The sequence below is a fragment of the Phytophthora sojae genome, assembly GCF_000149755.1.
Source record: "Phytophthora sojae unplaced genomic scaffold PHYSOscaffold_7, whole genome shotgun sequence".
Taxonomy (NCBI): Eukaryota; Oomycota; class Peronosporomycetes; order Peronosporales; family Peronosporaceae; genus Phytophthora; species Phytophthora sojae.
The window spans coordinates 2,872,759-2,897,986 of NW_009258121.1; the positions used below are offsets into that span (position 1 = coordinate 2,872,759).

Genomic DNA, 25,228 nt, shown 5'->3' on the forward strand with positions numbered 1-25,228 from the left:
GGTGGAGAACTGATGGCATTTTCACTGTCTTCATAGGCAAGAGGATAAAACAATCCTCCACCTGAAGGAAGCTTGGTTTTGGTGTTGCAATCAACAGTACTCGATATCTTGCCAAGGTTATCACGAGACGGGTCCATCAGCGTCTGCGAGTACTCGGGTGTTAGCGGAACAGCGAAGGCAGTAGCAGCACCAGTTTGAATTTTAGCGAGATCTTTGCAGTAAGTCGAGCCTCCAGCAATCCATGGAGCAGTCTCGGTCGTTGAACGCTCCACCAACTCGTCCGCCCATGCCCAGAAGAACGAAATATTTGTATCAAGCATAAAAACCCACGATAAGGCTGTCGATAGTTGTCACATTTTGTGGTAGCTCCTGAATCTGGGTATCACCGATGCCGAGTAGAGCCATCCCCTGCACCTCAAATATTTCTGGTGGGAGTTCCTGTATCGGGTTGCCAGTAACCGCGAAATGATATGGTTGAAGCTGTAAGAGAACGAGAGGGACCAAGGTGAGTTGGCTGTACTCCACCTGAATAATCGCGTTCATAGGCCATTTTTCATGCAAGTCTTGGGGCATTTCGCGCAGGTTCGTTACGCAAAACTCGATGTCGTATACCGTTGAAGGGAAGTCCGAAGACTGGAAACCAGTAGGCATTAATCCGTCGGTGAAGTTCACACGAACAGCATACAACGTCAATAAGCTTGGGTGGTTCGCACCAGTGATTGCCGCCGATTCACTCCAGGCTTTGATAGTCGTAATGTAAACTTTGATCCCACGAAGGTTGTGGAATTCAGTAAAACGGGCTGGAACTTCGAGTTCGGGGCAATGGCGAATATACAACTGCACAACCGTGGAGCTATCGAATTCTCGCCATTTCCCATCGATCTCTGCCATCGTACCCGATAGATGAAAAGCGTGGCAATCAAGTCCAGCTAAATAGCACGACGGACGGGAAGCCATCCACGGTTTCACTGGCATGAGGCACTGCGGTAGCGTTGGCTGGATGGACGCGTCGATGTGAAGTGCAAGGATTATAATCCCCCAAGCTCCGAACATCAAATGAACCGTACGCAGGACCAAGATTCTACGCCGGGAGCCACGATCGCGAGTAAAACTATATTGCTGAGTGAAAGACTGAGGTCCTGGTCGTGACGCAGCAAGAGCAGATGGAGTCGGAGCTATCGACTGCGCATCGAAAGTGTGCGTATTTTTCACTGCAACAGAGGTGATACCAGATCGGCTGACGCTGTTTCTCTTATGTGGGAGTCGCTGCAGTAGCTCCTTCATATTCGTCGTCGCCATGACCAGTCCGAACGAGAAGAAGGCACGACTCGCTAGATCCGACCACGAAACAACAAGAACCATCTGAAACTCGTTGAATGCTCGAGCCATCCACTCGTCATTAGAAGGTGCCACGTAGCTAGGCTCCGCCTTCGTTCTACTGAAGCTCCTGCGTAACTTAACAAGATGATAACCTCTACCCCCATGCTCGCCATGAGATCAAGGTCGCAGTCCAGCACGATGCAAACGAATCGTCTGCGAGCCTCGTCGCCCTTGCCAAACCAGGAGACAATGATGGGAGACCAGCAATTGATCACGAGTAAAATCACGTAAAACCGATTGAGTATAGTAGCTTGCTCATCCGATACGCTTGTACAGTTTGCAGGGCTGTTTCAACAATTTCACGGATGGTGTGAATCACGTGGAAGTGGTCTCCGTTTACCCCGAAACTCCATGCCGATCAGCAATGACGCCATAAACGTTGGTTATACTCTGCAAAGTAGCTGACCTCGTGCGCTCCGACTCGGATTTCGTACTCCCGATGCCGCTGTTGCAGGACGCCCAAGGTGTAAATGCCAGCGATCGATACTTAAGAGAACCGGCAACCAGGAGCAAAATACAAACTACGTGCGGTACGACCATGAAGAACCGGGCGGTAGCAATCGTGGGATGGTCTTTAGTCGGCATGCCGACGCGAAATGGGTCCTCAAAGTTCCAGTAGCTGTACGCCGCTGTGAGGTTGTAGATGCAGGTAATCACGTGCACGCCCAAGATGATCGCCCACCACAGTGCGAATGACCAGTAGGAAAGTATCACGACCTCCGTCGAAGAGTTGGAAGTAAATTTCACCATTGTCGGGGAAGCTGGTGGCCCCTGGAAAACCTCAGTCAGCGAGGGTCGTCTTCGCTGTCTTCAACGTCTGAAAGTAAAATGCTTCGTCGGGTCATAGCACATGTATCTATCCTATTCCTGTCGTTCTCTTCGGCTAGTATTATTATACGGTCACTAAAAAAAATTCAAGCACGGTCTGACCTACCATCGATATTTCAAGAACAGTTATACGACGCAGCAACACGATTCTCATAAAAAAATCAATGCATTTGAAATCTTACGACTCGAGATGAAAGTTTTTCTGCCTGCCTGCTATATCCTCCAACTCTACCTGTAGTTCGCAGTGCCGCCGATGCGTTCCTTGCGAGCTGTCGCTTTGGAGATCACCGACTCGGCTAACCGTGAGGTTGCTCATAACGGAGCTCACATCGGACGGAGTGCCTTTCCGCCGCGTTGCAACACTGCGAACGCTGCGAGTGCTGGCAGTGGACGAGAGTGCAGCCGAGTTCTTGTACACGTCTCGTTTGGCTTGCTTCTTGGTAGGATCCACGGGTTTCGGGGGTAGCGGCGTGCCTTCGATGTGGTCCGGGAACTCGTCGGCGTAGTCGATCAGTCCGCCCGTGAGCACGTAAATGTTGTCGAAGCCTCGCTGCACGAGCGTGTGGGCCGTCTGAGCCACCGTCTTGTCGTCCAGATCGTAGAGAATGACGAGCTTGGACTCCTGGTTCTTGAACAGGTGCATCTCCGGCAACAGCACGTCTCGGTTCAGGAAATTCGCGGGGTAGTTCTTGGCTCGGTGGATGCGGTTGGCAGCGAACTCCTCCTTGGAGCGCGTGTCCAGCACGAGGTAGGGCGGGTCGTAGTCCTCCTTCTCCTCCGCGTCGTAGCTCACGATGCGAGGGCCGCAGCTCTCCTGGTTGTCGTCACCCACTGGCACTCGCTCCATGGAGAACTCGCCGTTGGCGCCTTTGACCATCCTCGCCACCATTTCCGGCTGGCTGGCGCTGCCAGTGTCTTCGTACTCGCTGAAGAGATCGGCGAGACAGCGGCACGTGATGCGGCGGAAGGTCTCGTCTCGACGCTTCAAGAACTCCTTGTGGGCTGTGGAGAGAGAGGAAGTTCACGGTTAGATTCCACTCAAACGTGAGACAGATTGTAATAACGGAACGCACAGATCAGCCGAACTTTGTTCACCGTCGAGCCCGAGTCGATCTTGCTCTGCGTGTTCTTGTACCGCGGGTTCTGCGGGATCCGCTTCTCCATGATCTGCAAATGTGAAGTGTGGTTGATCTTGAGGGCACCTTTACTCCAAGGAGGAAGCAAGTACGTACGCCAAGGGGAGCTTTGGGCTTAGCGCGGTGCATTTTGTCTAGGGCGAAGCGTCGGGTGGAGGTGCCAAAGAGAAGGATGAAATGCTAGTGACTATTTAGGTAGAGTACAACGGATGAGGGGGTTTCCAGCAAAACGACGTCTCCAATTTTGGCTCCGGCGGCGGTGGCTCCTTATAACGCCCAAGCAGCAGTGTTGTTGAAAACAAAAGTCCTAATTACTATCGCTAAATCTTTATCTACTTTGGTCGTACCAACGCTGGTGCAGGGCTGATCGCGTTGATGCTGTCCTCCGTGTCAATAGGGTAGAACAGTCCCTCAATCCATTCATCACAGTCGACAGCAAGCCAAATGGCATGGAGATTCGCCTCGGAGGAATTCATGAGACTCTGCGAGTATTCGGGCGACAGCGGAACCGAAAAACTATCGGCTGTTCCATTCTGGATGTTCACGAACTCGTTGCAAAAGGTGGAACGTGCAGCAAACCAAGGGGTAGTTACCATTCTCTCCACGAGTTCGTCCGCCCACCTCCAGAAGAACGAGATGTAGGTGTCGCCAATGTAAATCGAAGTCAGCGTCGACGATAGTTGCGTGACATTTTGCGGTAGCTCGTTGATGTTCATCTCGCTTATCCCAAGAAACAGCAAGCCTTCGACCTCGAATATCTCCGGAGGGAGCGCAGTGATCGGATTGCCAGTTAGCGCGAGATAGTACGGCTGCAGCTTCACAAGCGCCAGAGGAACAGAGAGTAGCTGGCTGTACTCCACTTGGATAATGGCCCCGGACGGCCACTTGGTGTCCAGATCGTCGGGCAACTCAATCAAATTGGTCGCGCACATTTCAATGTCGTACACTGTCCGTGGGAAGTCCGTGGATTGAAGACCTGCAGGGAGAAGTCCGTCCGTCATATTCACTCGAACGATAAACAGCGACGACATCGCTGGGTGGTTCGCGTTCGTAAGGGCAGCTGAAGCACCCCAATCTTTGATAGTTGAGTTGTATACTTTAACGCCTCGAAGAGCATGAAATTTACCGATAATGTCAGGCACTTCAACGGCAGGACAGTGGCGAATGAGTAGCTGAACCACCGTCGAACTGTCGAATTCGCTCCACTTCGACTCGACCTCCTCTAGCGCCCCAGATATCCCCAGTACGTGGCAGTCTAGGCCTGCCAGGTAGCACGACGGTCTAGTCGCAAACCACGGCCTCACTTGCATCAGACATTGCGATAGTGTTGGTTGTAGGGAAGCGTGGATATGAAACCCAAGCACTGCAATCCCCCATGCAGCGAATAACACGTGAGCTGTACGCAAAAAGACCCGCTCCCACCGCGATTGAATCTTTGCATCGCGATAGCTGTCTGAGCGACGCAATAACGTTAGTACTGGCCTTGGTACTATAGCGGCGCTTGACCGAGTCGATCTGACGGTAGTGGGGGAGCGTCCCACGAGCTCCTTCATGTTCGTGGTTGCAAGGATCAGACCCAGTGAGAAAATGGCTCGACTAGCGAGATCCGACCAGGAGACCACGAGCACCATCTTGAACTCGTTGATAGCACACGCCACCCACTCGTCGTCATACCATATGAGGTTGTTGAACCCCTCGAGCTCTCGGTCATATTCGCTCGCGTAGCTCATCACAACCAGTAATTCGACGCCCATACACGCCATCAGATCCAACGCGCAGTCCAACACGATGCAGGCGAAGCGCCTTCGTGCCTCGTTACTGCGGAAGATTTTCGAGTAGATTATGACCGACGACCAGCAGTTTACTGCGAGTAGAACGACGTAGAAGCGATTGAGCAAAATCCGCGGCAGTAGAGCGCTCATACGATAAGCTTGCATGGTTTGCAACGCCGTCTCGAGGATCTCCCGACAGGCAACCACCAGGTGGAAATGCACTCCATTAACTCCACAAAGACCGCGTCGATCCACCATCATAGAGTAGAGTCGAGGTAGAATACCCGATCTACCACGGCTGGTTTCCTGCTTCGTGTTGCTGTCCACGTTCGATGAAGAAGACCACGGGGTAAAACATAACGATCTCTGCCACAATGAGCCTCCAACCATTAGCAAGGCACACGCAGCATGCATAGCGGACATCAAAGCGTGGACAATGGCAATAGTAGAGTGATACTGCGGCGGCATGCCGATCTGCAACGCATCAAGGAACAAGTTCAAGAACGTGTACTGCAGTTTTCGGTAGCAATAGGCGTACAACGCATTGTAGGCGCCTGTGACCACGTGAACAGCCAAGATGAGACCCCACCACACGGCGAAAGACCCGCGAGATAGCCGCACAAAGTCCGAGGAAGTCTTCTCCGCCATTGGACTTGGACTGGAATGAGCTTTCGCTGGCATTATTAGATAGATGCGGCGTGTCGGATTCTGGTGATGCCCAATCGCATAGCTTTCTTGTCTTGAAGTACCAATAGCTATACTTGGATCGGGAAAGCTGGTGGGATGCTGATAGCGCTCGTGCTGTCTTCGATATCATGAGGGAAGAACAATCCAGCTAAAAACCGCCCAAATGAAAAAAAACTTGCTCCATAATTTGCTACGTCACGTAAACCCTTCGTTGTTGGATCCTTCAGTATCGCAAAAACAGTGGTCTCCGCAACCAAGTTGCTCGCGAGTTCACGGCGAAGAGCAATCTGGAGCAACCTGTCCTTTTCACTGATCTACTTGACGAATGCACGGCGCAAAGATTCAGCATTCAGACCTTCTGCTACAGAAGATATTCGCTTGTACGAAGTACCAAATATTTTTCCCATCTAAAGTGACGTTGTCGTGATGGGTCGCTCCAATCCATGCACTATCACATTTTGTATTGTAGCGCGATCGCGTCCTGTTGCATGCATTTCACCTTTTCCGTCAAAATAGATTTCTGCTCTTCATGTTTGGCATGGATCTGCTCAAGTTTCTCTGCCTGCTGATTTCGAAGTACATCGGAACTGGATCGAAGCTGATGTGAAAACCGCTGCTTGATACGGTTAGCTTCAGCCTGTTGCTGTTAAGCCAAACGTTCCACGATATGTCGAAGATAAGCTGCTCAAAGTGATTGTACACAGTGCAAGACTCGTATCGAAGAACTGTGTCTTTGATAAATAGCTCCTCATTCAGAGTTTGTGCTGCGTACGATAAGAGTGCTTGATGCGAAGGTGTTGTTCCCCCCTCGACTTGGCGACGGGAAAGGGCATCAATACCTTTACAACACCGACGAAGTTCTGCTTGTGATACCGTGTAAGTGTACTTTGGAAAGCTTCGACCAGATATCTCGACAGCTAGCACTTCAGAAGCCTCCTGCTGGAATTTGTCCAGGTCGTAAATGGGTTCCACACGAACATCGTGTGGTTTCAAACAGAGGTTGGTATTCTGGCAAAATGCCTGATCCCGCATTTGGTAGTCGCGTACTGGGACTCTTTCGTGATGCTGACAGCTTTTAAAAAAGTACAAGACAAACCGAGTTTGAAACCCTGGTTCCTGTAGCTTTTGCAGTCGTGCCTCCAGCTCGTGCGAGTGTCTGGTTTCGCCGAATTCTCGCTAAAATGCGGCGGAGAGTCCAGCGACGTCGAGTTTGGGGTGGAAGCAATGCAGCTTAACGAGAAAACATCTTCAGATACTGTTATGAAGTCCACCGCGCTAAATAATTTTTTAGCGTTGCTATCGCCACTTTCTGTGTCGTAGAAAATATCTACCCGTGAGTGGCTCTTTCTCAAGACTTTTGTTTAGAAGCACGAGGTAAATCTCAATTGGAACACTTTAGCGCGTTGAACTCTATAGGACAAACTCGGTTATACGCCCAGGGCTTGCACCCGACGAGCGGGCATTGCCTTCGTCGTGTCGAGCTTAGATCCGGTTCTGGATCTCCTTGGCACCGTGCAGCAGACCCTCGGCCACGTACAGACAACGACGGATAAATACGGCAACGCAAAACCCGGCACACATATGTTGTACTTTTTACAATAAGTAATTCAGATAGCCAATCAGCTTCGAGAGTTACACTTGACATTTGTATTTCATATGGTTTTAAGTACTTTCTCTAAATTTGTGTGTACTTTATGCTCCGTTACGTGTATTTTATGTCATTGCCTTGTACAATCTCTATCGTTCCCGACCGAGAATTCTGGCACATTTACTATGGAGGATGTCATTCAGTTATGCCGGATTTATCCGTCGTTGTCTGTAGTCCGGCTCGGTGAGGAAGGGCGAGCGGGAGCCCTTGGAGGCCCAGGTGATGGCGTTCGGGCTGAAGGCCTTGGCCATCTCCTTCTGGATGAAAGGGAGCAGGGCTCGGTCGTCCTCGCAGAAGTAGTACATGCAGTCGATGTCCTCCCACGGCTGGTAGGTGGCTTCGTCGCGGAAGACCTGGGCGGTCTGGTGCTTCAGCTTGGCGATGGCGCCCTTGGTCAGGTCCTCGGGCACGTCGTGGTAGAAGATCTCCTCGGGGGTGAGGGGGTAGACGCGCTCGCCCTGGTTGGGGTTTATTTAGTCAGTAAGCTTACATGCACGGAACCATTGGCGTCGCAGCGTAGGGGGGAACTCACCTGCACGTCCATCCACGGCAGCGGGTTGCCACCGATCATCTTGAGGACGCTCTGGCCCTTTGGGAGCACGAAGGCGGCGAGGTAGACCAGAAGAACGATGCCGCCCTCCTTGCCGTCGGCTTTGCGCTGCTTGTAGCCAAGGCCCTTGGAGGCCTCGCTAATGACGAAGCCTCCGTACGAGTGGCCGACCAGGATGACCTGGCGGCCCTCGTTTACGAGGGGCTCCACCACGGCGCGAACGGGCCGTTCGGCGGCATCGTCGAAACCGCCCTTGGTTGGGGGCTCAGCACCGACGGACGGGTACGTCACGGTGCGCGTCTCGCGGCCCAAAGCGTTCAGCTTCTCCAGCACGAGCTGGAAGCATTCGGGTCCATGCCAGGCGCCAGGGGCGAGGACGAAAACGGGTTCGGTGCTGCCAGTCATTGTCTTTTGAATAATGATGGGCTACATGGAGAAAGGCTCCTCGTCCTAATAATGGTGGGCTGCGGTGGCGGGCTGCGTACGTGGAGAAAGACTCCATTGACCAAGCCTGTCCGTCTGCACAGCACGTACAGTACAGAATTCTGCCCGAATAAGGAACGGGTGTATAACTAATAGCCTCACATATTTAATATTATTTTCCAGTCGATGTGGCGATAGGGGGATGTGCAAGGTACTGCAAGGTACTAAGGTGAAAAATCCAGTGCCAATCATCCACCCTCGTTTGAAAAATGGCGCGCATTTAGCGATCTTACTAGACTTCAAACTACATGTATGGTAGTGGTAGACCCGCACTTTTTCTTTTGCACCTCGCCCCACAAGCCCACCTCCTCCCCCACTCCACCCATGAAGTCCACACCGTCCAAGCGTCTCCGCCTCACTTGGTCTGAGAAAGTGGGCATCCTCGACAAGGTGAAGGGCTAGATAATCCCTACGAGGTCGACCAGTTGACAGCGCTGTTGTGGTGCGAGGATGCCTGGTCAAAGGTTAGTGCTTCGACCATACGCCACTGTTGGAATCATTCCGGACTCGTAGGTAAAGCTGCTCTTCAGTTCCTTTGAAATTACTAAATCAGTACATTGGAAAAGTATACTCAACTTAACATCAATTTATATATTCTGCGTCTTTATAGATATCAGGCGTTCCTTACTCGGGCAGATTACTGTACATACAGTACCGCCAACCGGTACGGTAGAGGAAGAGCAGCCTTCTGGTACCGAGCAACGCATTGATTAGTACAATTGTTGTAAAAGCCGGTGCATATTGACACGAGAAAGAGCCAAATCGACGCACCGAGTTCCAAGGTAACGTTAACAACTTTTATCTCCGGCAATTTCTTAGTGCCGGACGCGTGTAGACCCTCAAAAGAAAGTCCGACGTCTAGCGGGCTCGCTGTAGTTCTCGTCGCTGCCAGAAATCTTCTTGTGCTAACAAGTTGAGCTGTTCGCTCTGAGATGCCGGCCCGGGATTTGCAGGAACCATTAAACCTTACGTACAGAACGAAATTGACGCATGCGCTCCGCTCCTTTTTGATCGAACACTGTATCTCAGTCATTTCTCAGGGATATTTTTGTGATTTGAAACACTTGAAAAAGGAGAGTTAGCTTATTTCGCGTCGAATGCAACAATCCGCGGTCCAATCGTGAGCCTAGAAGAAAAGTTATGTGATGTCAAAAAATTACATTGCAATCTTTTCAACAGAGGAGGTATACCATAATACATTTTCACTCAGTGGTGCGGCATGCCGCCGCACTATCACTCTACTATTGCAATTGTCCACGCAACGATGTCCGCTGTGCACACGGCGCGTGCCTTGCTAATGATTGCAGGCTCATTGTGGCAGCGATCGTTATGCTTTACCCCGTGTTGTATCAAAATAACTTCAACAAAGGTCTATCGATGCGAGGCGACTTCTAGCATCCGGATTTTTGCTTCACAAAACGACGAAACCGGCTCTTCTGCAGTCATGTGGCCTTTAGCAGAACTGTGTGTGAAAGAGGTGTTCGCCAAGTGCTCATGCGAGACCCTCTTTTGTTCAAATATAACATGAAAGAAGACTAATCTCTAGACCGAGATACTTTTCATAGCTCGCAGTATGAACGCACCTTTAAGCAAGTCCGCTGACGAGGGGTATGGTGCCGCCTAAGTTGTTGAGCAGTAGTTTAGTACTAACACCATGTTTTTAGCGTTGGTAAGTTACTTAAAAATATGTCGAACTCGCACAGTTTGATCTCTCCAAGTTGGTGGACTCGCACAATTCAATTTAAACCATTTGAACTTCAAATGGTGGGTTTCAATCAGGTGAGGGTAGGACTAATACCAGCTGTGATAGGACCTACCCCGTATTTGAGCTCTCCTGAAATTGTAGTGTTTTTGCTCTTTTTAGTCTCTTTCGTGCAAAATATGGTCATATTTTGTGTGCATGTTTTGTAGGTACAGAATCCCCTCAGTAGTCATATCCGCCTTTATTCCTAGACGAGGGTATTACTGTCGTAGGGTGTACCGTAGCGGTGGTACATATTGTATTGTACCACATATATAGTACAGACTGTCTTTTGGTTGCACACCTCGAAAAACGCAGCTCAAATCGATAAGCGGGCATGAATTTCATGCAGATAACGATCTATAGAGATAGAAGAGAAAACGCCAAACAGGATAAAGGCTATTGATTTTATACCGTAAGAGATGTTGAGCACGATGTAGGTAATGATACTGAGAACAAAATGGTTCGGCATGATACTGTTCAGCCCTATCTCATTATTGTTGACAAGCTCCCAAAATCATTTGTATTCGAACGAACGACACTACAGGTAGCAGGTCTGAAAGCCGGCTTCTAGAGCTAATGCAATCATTAAATTGAAATTAGTCGATGAAACACAGACAATAGGAGCTGGTGTCATGGTTAGACTTCTCCAGCCAATCTGTACAAAGTGTACTTTTCCCAAAGTTAAGCACCCAGAACATTCATATTCCGTGATTTTCTATTCCTTATTACGATTGAGACGTGATGGGGAATAATTACTTGACTTTGTACTGGGAACGTTAGTGCTGCTATCGCAGACCAAATAGGATTATATCCGTGGTACGTCAAGTCAAACAATTACCCTCTTGACATCTAGCTGGTATATTTTCTTGAAACCGGTACGACTCCGGGGCCCTCTAAAGGGTTTATATGCGTGAGCAGACGGAACCGGTAGGATGCCTATCACACCGGTATGGCCCCGGTGATGCACTGGGCCCTCCAAAAGGTTTATATGCGTGGGCAGATCCAACCGGTGTGCAACCGACGACACTGGTATGATTCAGTATATATATTCGAGCAGTGAACGAATTGAAGTAAAGACTGGTTACCCGGGCCCCGGGTCAAGCCCGTGGGTCCCGGGGGGGAGGGTCGCAGTTCGTAAGAAAGGTTAATTGTGGTGTATTAGTTGCGTCTATCCTAGCTGTGGTGTTTTGAGTGCTAGCCGCAGTAAGCGACTATATGTACGCATCCTACAAGACAGAACTCACTAGGCACGAGCTTAAGTAAGGTTAATTGTATTAATACTTTTTCAAAACTTAAAATTATCGTTAGCTCACAAAGCTACATTGAAGACTGTGAAGACGTAAGCACTTTCTAAAACCCTGTTCGAGTGAAATACGATCAAAGGCCTTGATCATCAAGACGCGAATCTAAAACAAAAAATGACCGTTGCAAGTTCCCCGTGCATAAACTTTTAAGCTCTACTTGTCGCTAAGCACACCCAGGAGGAATACTTCTGAAGTATTCCACCTGGGTGTTTCGTCAGCCCTTCGCTGGGTAAAAATGCTAGTGGCAATAATGCATGACAGAAATTAAACTCGACCAGGTGCAGATATGTTACCGACCGGATAAACCGGAACTTCCAGCTTATCTGTCAATATGCGATAGCACTTGTCCATCTCTCGGTTATGGCGCGTAGACATACATCAGTCTTGCGTTATCGATTGTACCTCATGTTGAATTTATCTGAGGCACTGGTCGCACACTTTTGATTAGAACGTTTGTGGGAGTATGGTTCCCTCACAGTAGGCTTATCAGGTCATCGTGTCGAGACTGGACGCCACAATAGCGCTCCGGCATGTTTCGACTTAATAGGTTAGGCGGCTTAGCGGAAACAAACACCCCAACAGATTGTCTTGCTGTAACAGGGAGGAGATGTACATGCTCTAGGGTTCAACTCTAGATAGAGTCCTTAGATTTTTCCGATGGCCTCGCGGTCCAGATACAATTTTAGGTTGGTTTCACCAGTTTTGTAGGTCGTATTAATAGGCTAGCGAGCTCGAGTATGCCGATCAGTGTTCTGCTGCCAACGAACGCTTCATCTCGGTCTGTAGTTGGATGAATTCGTTCGAAAGACTTCGCCGTCAGTTGGACAGTCTTCGTTCTGGCTTAAGACTTCCATCTAGTGCGCCTAAGCGCATATACAGTGATCCGGGTTTTGATATTGATAATAAAAAATGTCTTGAAGACATGACGTGAGGGTGTAACACGTTGTCTTCACAAAATCCCCGAGCTACGGCTTTACAAATATAATATCCGCACTTGCTCTAACCTTTTCGTTGGCCTTCTCAGCCGCCGCCGCGGCCTTGGCAAGTGCGTTTTCGTATTCTTGTCTGTATGCGGTCCTCATCCTCTTGCTCAGCGCAGGAACTTCCTTGCGCAGTTGGGACGGTTCTTTACCGGCCTTAATCCAGAGTTTGAACTGGTCAAATTGGAGCTTATACCCCAGCTTCCTCACCGCTTTATTGTCGCTGGCTCTTGCAGCAGACAGCAGCTTCACCACTTCGTCGTCTCCGCGCTGACTGACGAGGAACTTGGTTATCGTCATGGCGTCTTTTTTGCTGCTTGCATGTCTGTTGGTGTCGGCCATGTGCCCGATCCACTGGTTCAACTTCGGGCTGGTAACGAAGTCGTCCACCTTGTCCACCTTGGCAATCTTGTCCAGGTCCAGGTGCGTCAACGCTTTCTCTAAGCTCATCCCCTTTAGCACATCGTCGACCTTGTCGTCCACGGCAGAGACCTTCTGAACGACCAGCGGTGCGACCTTAGACGTCGCGATTTTAGACGAGACTTTCGTCGTGGTGTCCGAGCCGAAGAGTTTTTTCAGTCCCCCCAAGCTAAGTCTCTCCACTTTGCGTCGGGCCTGCAGTCTGTCCAGTTTGCGGAATGGGCGAAGGCAAAGATGACGGTCAAATCCGTCAAAGGCTATGCTGAAGAACAACCCAGGCAAGGCCCTATACCGTAAGCGGGACGCACAACTTGTGAACGCGTACACAGACCACCTTAACTCGTTGAAGGCGGCCGCATGAGCTTGGTTGCAGCTCCGACGGAAGATGTAGACTGCTCAAATTCACCCTTTTGGCTCTAAAGATCAAACAAGTGTGAATATTAGTATTCTCGCATGCGTAAAGTCCGTTTGATCTAAAGCCCTTGTGCAAATGCATTTAGGTACTGAGGTCAAAATGCATTGATCTGTGAGCTAAACTTAAGATCTCCATAGATCACTTCGGTATCGGTTTAGTGTCTTGAGAACGCTTTAGCCTTACGCATAAGAATCCGGATTTGCCTGCATACGAACTGAAAACGAAACACGCGTCTGGTGTATCTGGGGGTATTCTGACGCAGAACACCTCCCAAATTTTCTGAGTCAATACTTAAGTAATGAGTTTTTCATTGTCAACAAGGCTGTTTGTGTACTTGGTTCGTGTTAACAACGTAAGGGGGTGCAAGTGCATTTTCAGTATCGATAGGTGACGCATTACCTTATCATTGCTGCCAGCTACAGTAGGGTAATTCAGTGAGCTGGGATTGTACCACGATGACCTTCTGAGCAAGCCGACGCACTGCCAGTAAACCAAGCGCTCTCTGCACGATATAGGTCTCATTTTCTTGTCTGCGCTACAGTTGTAGTTTATTTACGATTACAGGTGCTCAGAGGCCTTTCGTGAAGTGCCAACTCCTCAGCACTGACACATGGAATTCCCGTTGGAAGCACAATAATACCCAAAGGCGAACAACATGCAAATCGATTAGGATGCATGACAGCAAACACGTAATAAACATCACAACCAACTAGTGTTGTTTCTTACCAAGTTAATAACTCTTAATAACTGGTATTAGTAATTTTAGGCATTGGTATTACCTTTGTGTATCATTTGTGTATCGTAATAGTTAAATATTGTCTTAAGCATTTTAACTTCTGGAAGAGCAAGCTTTTGCTCATATCAGCTTCCCATACAATGCTAGCCTGCACGCGCGCGGTGCGTTCTCCGGTCCCAGGCTGGAATCTCTCCCCTAGATCTACGCGTCGCTCGGCACCAGCTCGTTGCTCGGCCAGGACGTGAACGGCGCCGGCGCCACGCTGGCCACGAGGCTCGCAAAAATAGGCCCAAGGTGCTCTACGACGCGTACATCGCCCCACATTCAAGCTGATCAGCAACGGTTCCGCAACGCAGTAGTCAAACGCCCGCTGGATGTCATCAAGGAAGCCATCGTGTACCTGCACTTCTGCTTTTCGGCCCGAGACGATGGACTGCGACAAGGCCACTCAGACTGCTTACAGAAGATCTCTTCACGCGCCATGCTAGTGGACATGACGGAGACCGAAACCATGACGCTCGGCCTGGCCCTCGCGGACCCCATGTATACGTCGGCGGGCGACCTGGAGGTCGACGGCTCGTTCACCAAGGACCTGCGCTTCTTCAGTGGCCAGAAGTCAGCCATGCACGCGCATCGTGCCGCCGGTGTGGGCGTCTACATCATCGGCGCGTCACCCGAGTTGTACACCGTTGCGGCCGGCAGTTGCTTCGGACTAGGCGACATGGTGCCCAAGGAGAACAGGTGCGGCGTGCGCTTCACGACGGACGAGGCCGATGCTTCACTGCTGAGCGACAGGACCTGCGAGTTCTTTGGCACTACGGAGTCCGGCACCAACAACACCTATCTCCTGCAGGGCGGGCCTAGCCATCAGTACGTGGACCACGTCACGTGCCTGCTGGCCGAGGGATTCATCAAAAATGAAGTAAGTGCCGGTGGGAGAGCGTGTAGCTGGATATGGTGGATCTCATGAGTTTGTGTGTTGTGCTGCAGATTCGTAAGAGAGGGAAGGGCTTGAAGAGTATCATATACATCGCCGAGGTGGCCATTATGCTGGTACATGAACGAACAGCTCGCTGATAAGGGTTGGACGAGGCCTAAATGTTGCGCTACAAGCGTTGATGTTACAATATTACTGCATTCTTAACCAAATATGACGCTTCTTTATTTGTGGGAGTGCTAGTGCGCGTTCTGCTGTGCCAATGTGCGCCGTTGCGCTGGCAGCTCAGTGACAGAAGTTCAAGTTGAGGTCATCTCGTAGAAGGGCAACCTGTTTCGGCGGGTACGGCACGATGCACTGAATATGTGAGCTAACTGATGTGAAGCTCTACGATTATCAGAAGAGCAAGAAGAGCTGGCGTTTGCATTATTTGAACTCGGATTAGTCAGGGCAAAAGCGGTTTAGCCCTCCACCTCTCCTTCACCCCTAGCAAGTTCGCCACCACTAAGGTCACCAAAGTGTTCTGCGACCGCCATGGCCACGGGTCCACACGCAGCTTCACCACGCACAAGCACAGAAAGGTTGTGTGCGCGCTGAAACAGGGTGGTGAGGCCGGCAAGAGCAAATCGAATATCCTCGGCTGCGTGCATGAGTGATCAAGGCTCGAGTAGCGCGACGACGAATATGCCGTCACGTCCGACAAGCACCATCAAGTCTACCCCTATCATGAACAACTACCCAAGTCCGCAGCAGAACCAAAACTCATCACGAGAAAATGAAGCGGAGGAAGCTGCTAGAAATACCATCAGCCGAGGCAACATCTAGAAGAAATTCGAAAGAGGTTGAAGCCAATGCATTGATACACATTTGCATGAGGACGACGACTCTATTGACTAACTAGTGCATGATATGTAATCAAGAAGGCGTGAACGGAATGAAAATATGGATCGTGTTGCGGGCTTAGCTAGCGTGAACAAAGTCAAATATGCTAATGCTCCCAGGTTGGACCAAACAGCACCCTCGGCGAGTGGTGGGTGCGTCCAGTGCTCGACTGTGGAGTTGGAGGTAGTCCACGACGGCCGCTGCTACCCCCTGAAAATACGAGACGATCGCTAGTTGGTAGAATCGGTGTTGTTGCACTTGCCGATCCGGGCGGCCTCACGACCGGTGGCACAAGCTGGCGCTCATCAGCACGCGTGAAAACGGTTCCGCTGCTTGTTGACTGCGTAAGTGCGACTGACTGCGTAGGAGCGACCGACTGCGTAAGAGCGACCGACTGCGTAAGAGCGACCGCAGCCTCGTCACTGCATACTGTGCTGGTATTCGTCGCTTGGTCGGGTAGCGGGTTGGCTAGTGCAGGCGAAAATAGTGTTCTTCGAGCTAGCGGGGGTGGGACAGCTTCACGTTGGTCGGTCTGCGAGGGCGTGAAGAATCGTGATCGGTGCGCCGTATTAGACCGACTACCGCGCATGCGACTGGAGCTGTTGGGAGCAATTGGCGTAAGGATGTCATCATCGCTGTAGTCGTCACTCGCGCTGCTTTCGCCCTCTTCTTCTGCATTGACTTGATAGTGCACTGCACTAGTTGCAGCCTTGTCACCCGCATTCGAGTACAAATATGGTAGCTTTTCCACGCGATCGGGTTTCAGCCGATTTCGTCGCATGGTGCGGATGAAGGTCCACGAGCGCTCACTCGCAGCGGACGACGTCGAGATGCTCAAAACGCGGGTAGCCAAAGCATGTAGGAGCGGAAACTTGTTAACCTTGACCAGCCACCAGTCTAATGGCGTGTCCCTCGCGTTTTTTTTGTGGTCTTCGGCTGTCCAGGACTTCTTCACGTGAATAAAAGCCATGACAGCTCGGTGAACCGCATTTGGAGATACGTTGGAGGGTAGACCAACTCGTGTAGCTAGATCTACGCATGCATCGACTGCATTGTCCAAATCATCACCTTCAAAGTCGTCCGTAGACTTAGTTGGGTCCAGTAAAAATGCAGCGATGATTGATTCGCGCTTGAGGGTGTTCCAGCGGGAGCTAATCTGGCCTCGGATCGTGTTAAGAATACCAGAAGCAACATCATCAGTTTCGCGGTTGTAGATGACGTGGGTTTTCAGTCCACGAAAGTATTCATACACCATCGAAAGGCAACACCCATCCTTTTCGAGAGCGCCGAGAGCTTGGATTATCGGGTTCACCAGTCGCATTACGGCTCTGGCATTCACCCAAAACATGCTATCAGCCAAAATGGACTCGACGCGATTGAGTTTGGCAGCAGCATCTCCGTAACGAGCCAGAAATTCATGGTTGGAAAACAACTCACGCAGCACATCTTCGTTCCTCACGACACTGGAAATACAATTTGTGCTCGAGTACCACCGCGTCGAAACAGGGATGATTAGCGCGCGTCGTCGCTGCCGGGTACCAAAATACTTGCGTTGCAGAGCCCGAAAGCGATAAAGAAGCGCTGTACGTTTACGCACAAATTTGGTAACTAGGACGGCTTTCTTGAAGACGTCACTCATGAACTCCATCCCGAACATGTCTTTGAGTAGAAGATTGATCGTGTGTGCCGCGCAGCCGTTACACGTTAGACTTGGTATCTTGGCCATTAGAAGCTCCCATGACTTACGCCTGTTAGACGCGTTGTCCGTCACAACAGCGCATACCGATCCTTTTCCGACGACATTTTCAACAGCTTGAATCACCTTGTTCAACTCTGACGCCATGAACTCCCCTGTATGCTGTTTGTCGGCGCAGCGCTCCGATGACCAAAATATGGGTCGGATAAATGGAGACGTCACCATAAAGTTGATAATGGACTCGCTGTTGGGATCGGACCATCCGTTGCATACAATGGCAACGTACTGCTGCTCCCTCAGCACCTCCATAACGCTGGCAACTTCCTCCGCGTACGCGCTATCAAGCAGTGAGGTCGCCAAATCTTGGCGTGAAGGGAGCGTCATTCCGGGCCGGTACTTCGTCAGGATACACCTCATGGCTCCATTTTCGATGACTCGAAACGGAATGCCGCAGGCATAGAACGCTTTGGCAATCTGAAGATGGAACTCCTACTTTTCAGTCACTGAGACCGGTCCTAGCACACTCGTAGCCATTTCAGGCCGCGAACGCTTGGATGGACTGTGGGGCTGTCGGGACGATCTCGCTTGGAGGGTGTTACAGGGTAATTAGCCCGGACGTCCGCTGGACAGCTGCGAATGTGTGGGCGGAGGTTTTTCTTGGGCTGGGCATTCTTGATGAGCTTGGAGCAGTGCCTGCACGTCACGTCGCGGTGCTGCTTCTTCGGGTTGGCCCAACGTGGCACACTCGGTCCACACGCCAACTGAAGGGCGACCAAGGCCAGACCTTCACTGCTAGCCCGGTCCTCGTTGCGGTGGCCGTTTTGGTCCATGGAGCTTGCAGGCTCTACAGGAGCAAGTCTGCGAATGCAGCGACGAGAATAGGCCCCGTGCGCGAGCTGCCTGCCACGTGGAGCATACGCAGATTCATGTCGGTAGACCTCCACGTACGTTGACAACTTCACGAAACGCGTTGACCGAATATGTCTGCCACACCAACTATACACATGAGGTATTACCGTTAGCAGATCGAATATTTCTTCCACACCAACTATACATAAAAGTTATTAACGTTAATAAATGGTAAGTACGAAGGTAATAACGGTAACTGGTAATAACTGGATAAGGATTTGACCAACTCTACAACCAACGAGTACATACAAACTCGTACATGTAAATTGAAAATGCCTCAAACAGACTGTATTGACGCAAGTTGCTCTCTCCTGATCGGACAAGTACGGTTCTGTACTTGTCCGATCAGGAGAGAGCAATACTTACTTGCATAGAATTAAGCCTTTTGGTTGAGTCTGTCACAGTGGGAGGTAATGCAGCATCCTGCGTGATGATGTGCCACCTGTCTACTGCCTCCCTTGCTGTGGTTCTTTCGGCAAGTCGAACTCTCACTCTCAAACTCGCCCTCCCACCGATCAAGCTACCACGTTTTCCACGCGCGTTCACTGCGCTGCTCTACTCGCAGCTTCCATCGTCCTGGCAAACGCGGACGTGTCCTCGGCAGTGGTGGAACCCCGGCACTTTTCATCTTCGCTCCGCTCGCTTGCGGCTGACCACAACGACCCGTTGACCAGGAGACGGAGATCCACCAATGCACCAGTCGACGACGATGAAGAGAGAGGACCGTTCGCGTTCATCGATTATATGAACGGCAAGGGCAAGATCAACGCCATGATGCAGGCGCCGGAGAAAGGGGACGACAACGTCTTCGCCAACCCCCAATGTAAGAACTGGGCGACCAAGAACAACGCTGATGACGACGCTATCGGCGCACTGACTCGCCGCTTTGGCGCCCCTGAAGTGACGACAATGCTGGCTGCGGCGGCAAAGAACCCCAATACGAAAGAAGCCGCTGCGGTGCTACAGGCGAGACAGATCAAGGGCTGGCTGTCCTACAACCTGGACCCAGACGACATCTTTAAGCTCATGAAGCTCGACCAGGCGAGCAACAACCTCTTTGACAACCCCACGCTGACTGCGTGGACCAACTACCTGGCGGCTTTCAACAAGAAGAACCCCAGGAAGGAGACCACAAGCCTCCAAGGCTTCACCAAGAGCTACGGGGAGGAAGGATTCCTCAAGATCCTGGCGTCAGCAGACGACAGCGTTGGGACAACGAAGTGTAAGGAGGAGCTGGCAAAGGGCTGGCTGGATGAGCCTACGCACCCGGCAAACATCTTCAAGTTCCTGAAGCTGGATGAGGCGGGAGACGATCTCCTGACCAACCCACTACTGAGCACCTGGGCCTTGTACGTTCAGGAGTTCAACAAGAAGTATCCTTTCGCGAAGGCGACGATGATCCAGACGTTCAGCAAGAGCTACAGCGAGGAGAAGGTGGCGGTGATGATTCAAGCAGCCACGAAGAATCCGGAGACGGAGAAATTCGCCAAGGATCGGCAGACGGCTCAGTTCAAGCAGTGGATGGTGGACGAGAAGACCCCCGATGACGTCTTCAAGAAGGTGCTGATGCTGGACTCGACCGACAGCCCGAATGCTGACATTTGGCGCTCATACTACAGCGCCTACGACAAGGAATACACTGGCAAGCTGTTATCATTTAAACCGTAGGCAATAGAGATGTTCTGTAGATAGGATGGTCGTGTTTGCGAAATCCCATGATGTTTTTTGTCTTATTTAAATCCGGTATACTTCGGCTTCGAAACAACTACTACGTAGTAGGTCGTCCTCGATCTTAGCTGGGAAGACCAGTGTTGTAAAGTGCTGGTGCTGGTACTGATACTAATTGCCGTGACAAGGGCAAACTTCGGCTCTCCTGAAGAACAGGCCCGCTTTTTAGAACGTTCTAAATCTAGAACAAAAAATGACTTGAACTTAATATGAGGCCCGGATGCTGTCCTTGTTTTGCCCTGATAAGCTAATTATAAATAATAAAAGAAAGAGAAGCACAAACGTAGTAGCTACAAGATCGAAAGTGCGACCGCAAAGACACTTTATGAATGTAGTATAGCTCTCGATCCATAAGGCCAAACTTTTTCAAATACATCGACAGACTATTTTTTTAGTAACCCTTGAAGGGACTCAACTTTACATCGAGCTGTTCAATGCGCAATTAATTGTTGTAGTCGAGATGTAGCTAAATGATTATCACACCAACAACCCTGCAGGGCAACTAGATATATTTATTTCCAAATGAAAAAAGTCACAAGCGACTTGGGCGCGTCTCACTTGCGGCGCACCAGTCGCACATCTCCTCTCAGCCTACTTTAACGCTCTAGCATATATCGAGATAGTCTTGCGTTCTTCGGGTTCGGTCACAAGACGCGTTTGCACAGGATTCGGGTTCGCAGCGAGTAGATTTTGTCTCAGTCGGACGCCTTTACACACGTGCTGGTAGACCCTTCCAACTAAACTTTGTCCTTTCGAGTCGTCCTTGAGATCGTGATGCAGAGTCGTGACCTATTCCAGCAACGAACGCCTCGATCATGTCCTGACTAGCATTAACCCCTCCAAACCGGATGCTGCATAATGCAGCTTAGATTTGAAAGCTTAAACTGCATATATGCAGCTTAAGCCAATTTTGACTTGAAATTTGTATGACTGTCCTTTCCCCCGACACACCACTATACAAACGTCACGATAAAATTACGTTTAGTTTCTGTTCGCGCCTTTTTATTTTTCCAGATGTCAAAGACCGGCATTTGTCAAAATTCGGAATATAATGTTTGGCAAGGGCACGGGACCCACTGCCTGATTTGGACAAAATCTGCGAGGTATCGGACTGGGTGGCTCACAGCGGCTTCCATTTGCCGCTTTTGCAAAATCGCCCTCATTCGAGAATTTGCGCGGCCAGGACTCAAGTCGGCGGGAGAATCAACATGAGTCACAGGTATTCGTGCGAGACATCGACGCTCGGGTACGACGCTAATGGTACGTTCATAGCGAGCGCATGCTATACCTTATTGCTAACCTGTTTCATTTGGCACGTTTTGTCCTGTAGAAGGATAACACCCTCCTCCGTGCGGTGCTCCTCTAGCGCTTGGTAAGGTTTGGTCAGAGATGTCTACGAGATTCATGCTTGCTGACAAGATTTTGCATTACTCTTGGTCCAGTTGTGTTTACTGCTTCCAGGCGAGCGTCTGCTGCTGTAGCTGTCCAAGCTGTCGCACTCAGTCAAACTGTCGAGCTTCGGTCGAGCTGCTCAACCCGCTGCATCCGTGCCTGGCGTTCCGAGCGCTTGCGGAAGAACTCCTCGGTATCCCGGTGCTCAAGTCTACCCGCATTCACACCTGTTGTGACTGCTTCCTCGCGTCGATGCAAACGACGACTACGACGACGCCAGGACTTGAAGGGAAATGGCGTGCTCCGAACAATGGTACGTTGTATAGCATACTGTCCTGTATACTGCATTGTATGCAGTATTACATATTTATGCTGCCTCGTAGCCTACATGATCTAACCTGAGCAATATTGGTGTTGTTGAAGGAGACTACGGTGACCAAACAGCCATGATCAGCCCGAAAACGAGCCCGCCTGCGTGAAGACGACGGCTCGAATGAAATTGTAGCGAAATAGACGAGCTGAGAAGAACTCCGGCGAAGCCAGAGATGCCGCTTTGGGATCCATTGATCTGACCGACGGGCGAACGAGACGAAAACTGACTTGGCCTGCGCTCGTAATGACAAGGTCGAGTGGTAGTAACGTGAAAGTATGTAAACTAATATAAGCAATTTGGAGAAACACAATTGCAGTCGATGCGGTTCCTAGTGTGATGCTATGGATACCCACACGCATAGTCGTGGGTGCAACGTGGCTCTCCCATTAGCGAGATGTGCTGGTAATCGTTGCTTTCCGGTTGACTGCATGTCATTGACATCAATCAATCTAAGCACCAGCAAATTGGAGTACCCAACTGTAGAACTACTAGCTTCCCTACACCAACACTGCGGTAAATCACATCCAATCATTATATATCATATGCATGAATGCAGACGTAGCACTTGTTTAGTGTGTGTAGTTAGTTTTGAAGGATCCATGCAACGAACTACTTCGGTGTTGAAGTCAGTCGAATTTGATTTGGTGATCTAACTTGGTGATCTTTGCTGCTGCTTCAACTACAGAATGACATGCTCCTGTCTGCAACAACACATCCTAACTTGCATCTTAGGTATTGTCTTACGTACGAAATGGTAACGTTTCACCTGATTGCCCCCCTGGATATGTTTCTGAATGTCTATTTCATTTGATGTTTGTATAGTGCATAGAATGCCCCCGGACGTACCACAAGCTTACAGAACGCCTAGAGGTGACACACCTACTTTGTATTTATGTTTTTGTATGGGAAGTTTTAAATTCCGATTTTTAAAAAATCGGGACTCCCTAGACACTAGTTTCTGTTCGGCAGGCACCCTGTCACTATCCGTGGTAAGTAGCATTATTCAGCATGGGTATGTCACACTAGAGCCAATATGCAGATTATATTCAGTATTAGCATGGCCTTGTTAGTGCTCATCGTGCATCCTATCTTCCCTAACCATTTTTGTATACAAACATCAAGTCTAATTACGCTGCATATGCAGTTTACATGTTCTTTTCGGCTCCCGGTCTGGAGGGGTTAAGATCAGATAATATTAGTGAAGTTGCGATACCGCAGCAATTGTAGACGAACACATGGCTCTTGTGAAGAACAGGCCCGCTTTTTAGAACGTTAAAGATCTAGAACACAAAACTCACTTGAACTTACTATACTATATGGCTTAGGTACGACTTGTAGTCCCGAGTATACTCTGGTATACAGATTTGGCCCCCAGTCAGACAACCCTTATGCGAAAACAGCAATAGCTTTTGAGCTGGGACCGATCGGTATGTATCTAGATGCACATCAACAACAAATTAAAGTGCTCTAGAAGGTTGAATGACCTCTAGTCATTGTATTGTGGGCTTGACCGTAAGGCGTCTCGAAAGCGGGCCTGTTTTGAACGTTTAATACTTTACATAAGTGATTACGCTTTTGGAGGTCCGGCGACAGCCAGTCAAAAGCGGGCCTATCATGAGCATTTCAGAGGGCAAAACGTGGACAGCATCCGGGCCACATATTAGGTTCAAGTGAGTTTTGTGTTCTAGATTTAGAACGTCATAAAAAGCGGGCCTGTTCTTCAGGAGAGCCGAACACATTCGTGCTGCACGTATATGTGGCCTGAGTGGGCCTTTTCTAGCTACTTTCGGCATTGAATCACCCCCTAGAGCACCAGCACGTCCAACGCGTCGCATTCTACAGTACAACCAGGGAAAAATTAAGTTTAGGCCAAGTTTCCATGTCACGAGTAATGGGGGGGGGTACCTGAAGACTCAAGCGGAGGTTGCTGCTCCTTCTTGCCCTTATGCGAGCATCCAGTTCATGTCCGTTCTCCTGTTCAGCAAAGTCTAAAATGACATTAAGCGAGCCGGAGTAAGTTAAGGTGTTGCGCGACCATCGCGGATTGGAGATCAGGAATCTACACTAGGCCACGGAAAGCGTTGGCTCGAGGACGGAAGCGTTAACAGCAGAATTGTACACAAGACGACCAGCCAGGACGCTACAACAAGGCAGCAGGAGACGAGCGAAGCAGTTGGAGACCAAGAAGCAGCTGGATAAAACGACCAAGGACGAAGCGATGCGATCTTGCAGGTACGTTGAGCCAAGGGACGAAACGTGCGCCAGCCAGCAGCAGACACAGAAGATCGCGCCGCGAGGCCCCCCGGTGGCCATAAGATCGCGCCGTGAGGCGGCGTGGAGCTCGTGCAGAAGGTCGCGCGCCGAAGATCGCATTGAGCGAGTGGCGCCGAGACGCCGCTGGGAGTGGCAGAGCAGCCAGTTGAAGATTTACCAAGTTGGTGACAAGCGCGGGCAAGTCACCTCCAGCAGCCAGAAGAAGCCTCCGTCGGTCGAGACGTTGAGGCAGGAGGAAGCGATCGTAACCAAGAAATACATTGATTGACAAGCCAAGTAGCCTTACTTCTGTTACCAGCGCCTGCGTCGCACGCCCACAAGTGGTTCAAGTCCACAGCTGAGAGTGACGGGTTCGAGTCCCTGGACGGGTTCAAGTCCCCGGCTGACGGCAGTGGGTCAAGTCGACGGGTTCGAGTCCCCGGAGAGCAACAGGTTCCAGCCCCAAGGCACGACAGCAGGATCAAGCCCTTGAGCGGGTTCGAGTCCCTGCAGGCCAGTACACCGGGTTCGAGTCTCTGCCAAGCAACAACGGGTTCAAGTCCCTCCGTGGGTCCGAGTCCCTGCAGAGCAGCGACGGGTTCAAGTCCCTCAGTGGGTTCAAGTCCCTGACGCAGAGCTCGGGTTCAAGTCCTGACTTTGGAGGACGTGTGGTGCGCCTGGGATATCGACTGGTGAACTCTGTTGGACGTTGTGTGTTACTCGCGAGAGGAGCTGGAGGACCTCACGTGCAATCGGTGGTCACTGCGGCTTTGATCGTGGCTTGTGTGTTTACATTTACGGAGTTCGTCAGAAGTTGCCACCGGAGACCTCGGAAGCGGCCGCGACAAGGTCCGGGCAAGGCAGCAGGGCGCGGGTAACAGGAGGAGTGCTTTCTTGGTGGTCATACAGGGGCGAATCAACACGGTTGGCTTTCGTGTGAGTTTGCCTTCACGAGACTTCGCTTCAGCGGGCACG

The 25,228-nt window shown here is 50.4% G+C and overlaps 10 protein-coding genes across 10 annotated transcripts; 5 read left to right on the plus strand and 5 right to left on the minus strand.

The window, feature by feature from the left end:
• Positions 1-2,436: 2,436 nt before the first annotated feature.
• On the minus strand, positions 2,437-3,473 carry PHYSODRAFT_317473 (hypothetical protein; the record flags this gene model as incomplete). Its single annotated transcript, XM_009534401.1, has 4 exons — positions 2,437-2,499; positions 2,537-3,210; positions 3,282-3,375; positions 3,441-3,473. The coding sequence occupies 4 exons, from the start codon at positions 3,471-3,473 to the stop codon at positions 2,437-2,439; spliced, it is 864 nt and encodes a 287-aa protein (XP_009532696.1).
• A 203-nt stretch (positions 3,474-3,676) lies between these two features.
• On the minus strand, positions 3,677-5,764 carry PHYSODRAFT_515823 (hypothetical protein; the record flags this gene model as incomplete). Its single annotated transcript, XM_009534402.1, has 1 exon — positions 3,677-5,764. One exon carries the CDS (start codon positions 5,762-5,764, stop codon positions 3,677-3,679), a length of 2,088 nt encoding a protein of 695 aa, XP_009532697.1.
• A 1,830-nt stretch (positions 5,765-7,594) lies between these two features.
• On the minus strand, positions 7,595-8,406 carry PHYSODRAFT_516183 (hypothetical protein; the record flags this gene model as incomplete). Its single annotated transcript, XM_009534403.1, has 2 exons — positions 7,595-7,909; positions 7,984-8,406. The coding sequence occupies 2 exons, from the start codon at positions 8,404-8,406 to the stop codon at positions 7,595-7,597; spliced, it is 738 nt and encodes a 245-aa protein (XP_009532698.1).
• A 461-nt stretch (positions 8,407-8,867) lies between these two features.
• On the plus strand, positions 8,868-9,023 carry PHYSODRAFT_517783 (hypothetical protein; the record flags this gene model as incomplete). The annotated part of the gene is made up of 1 exon (XM_009534404.1): positions 8,868-9,023. A coding segment is annotated over one exon (156 nt), but the record flags the coding sequence as incomplete, so codon positions are not given.
• A 656-nt stretch (positions 9,024-9,679) lies between these two features.
• On the plus strand, positions 9,680-10,012 carry PHYSODRAFT_518215 (hypothetical protein; the record flags this gene model as incomplete). The annotated part of the gene is made up of 1 exon (XM_009534405.1): positions 9,680-10,012. A coding segment is annotated over one exon (333 nt), but the record flags the coding sequence as incomplete, so codon positions are not given.
• A 2,485-nt stretch (positions 10,013-12,497) lies between these two features.
• On the minus strand, positions 12,498-12,962 carry PHYSODRAFT_336792 (hypothetical protein; the record flags this gene model as incomplete). Its single annotated transcript, XM_009534406.1, has 1 exon — positions 12,498-12,962. One exon carries the CDS (start codon positions 12,960-12,962, stop codon positions 12,498-12,500), a length of 465 nt encoding a protein of 154 aa, XP_009532701.1.
• Positions 12,963-14,223: 1,261 nt separating this feature from the next.
• Positions 14,224-15,160, plus strand: PHYSODRAFT_336793 (hypothetical protein; the record flags this gene model as incomplete). The annotated part of the gene is made up of 3 exons (XM_009534407.1): positions 14,224-14,244; positions 14,283-15,005; positions 15,074-15,160. 3 exons carry the CDS (start codon positions 14,224-14,226, stop codon positions 15,158-15,160), a joined length of 831 nt encoding a protein of 276 aa, XP_009532702.1.
• Positions 15,161-16,623: 1,463 nt separating this feature from the next.
• Positions 16,624-17,823, minus strand: PHYSODRAFT_463894 (hypothetical protein; the record flags this gene model as incomplete). Its single annotated transcript, XM_009534408.1, has 3 exons — positions 16,624-17,058; positions 17,122-17,561; positions 17,604-17,823. Coding segments are annotated over 3 exons (1,095 nt in total), but the record flags the coding sequence as incomplete, so codon positions are not given.
• A 701-nt stretch (positions 17,824-18,524) lies between these two features.
• PHYSODRAFT_336796 (hypothetical protein) lies at positions 18,525-20,175 on the plus strand (the record flags this gene model as incomplete). The annotated part of the gene is made up of 2 exons (XM_009534409.1): positions 18,525-18,542; positions 18,988-20,175. 2 exons carry the CDS (start codon positions 18,525-18,527, stop codon positions 20,173-20,175), a joined length of 1,206 nt encoding a protein of 401 aa, XP_009532704.1.
• Positions 20,176-21,443: 1,268 nt separating this feature from the next.
• Positions 21,444-25,131, plus strand: PHYSODRAFT_336797 (hypothetical protein; the record flags this gene model as incomplete). Its single annotated transcript, XM_009534410.1, has 6 exons — positions 21,444-21,495; positions 21,752-21,940; positions 24,133-24,232; positions 24,266-24,518; positions 24,596-24,665; positions 24,767-25,131. The coding sequence occupies 6 exons, from the start codon at positions 21,444-21,446 to the stop codon at positions 25,129-25,131; spliced, it is 1,029 nt and encodes a 342-aa protein (XP_009532705.1).
• Positions 25,132-25,228: the final 97 nt, after the last annotated feature.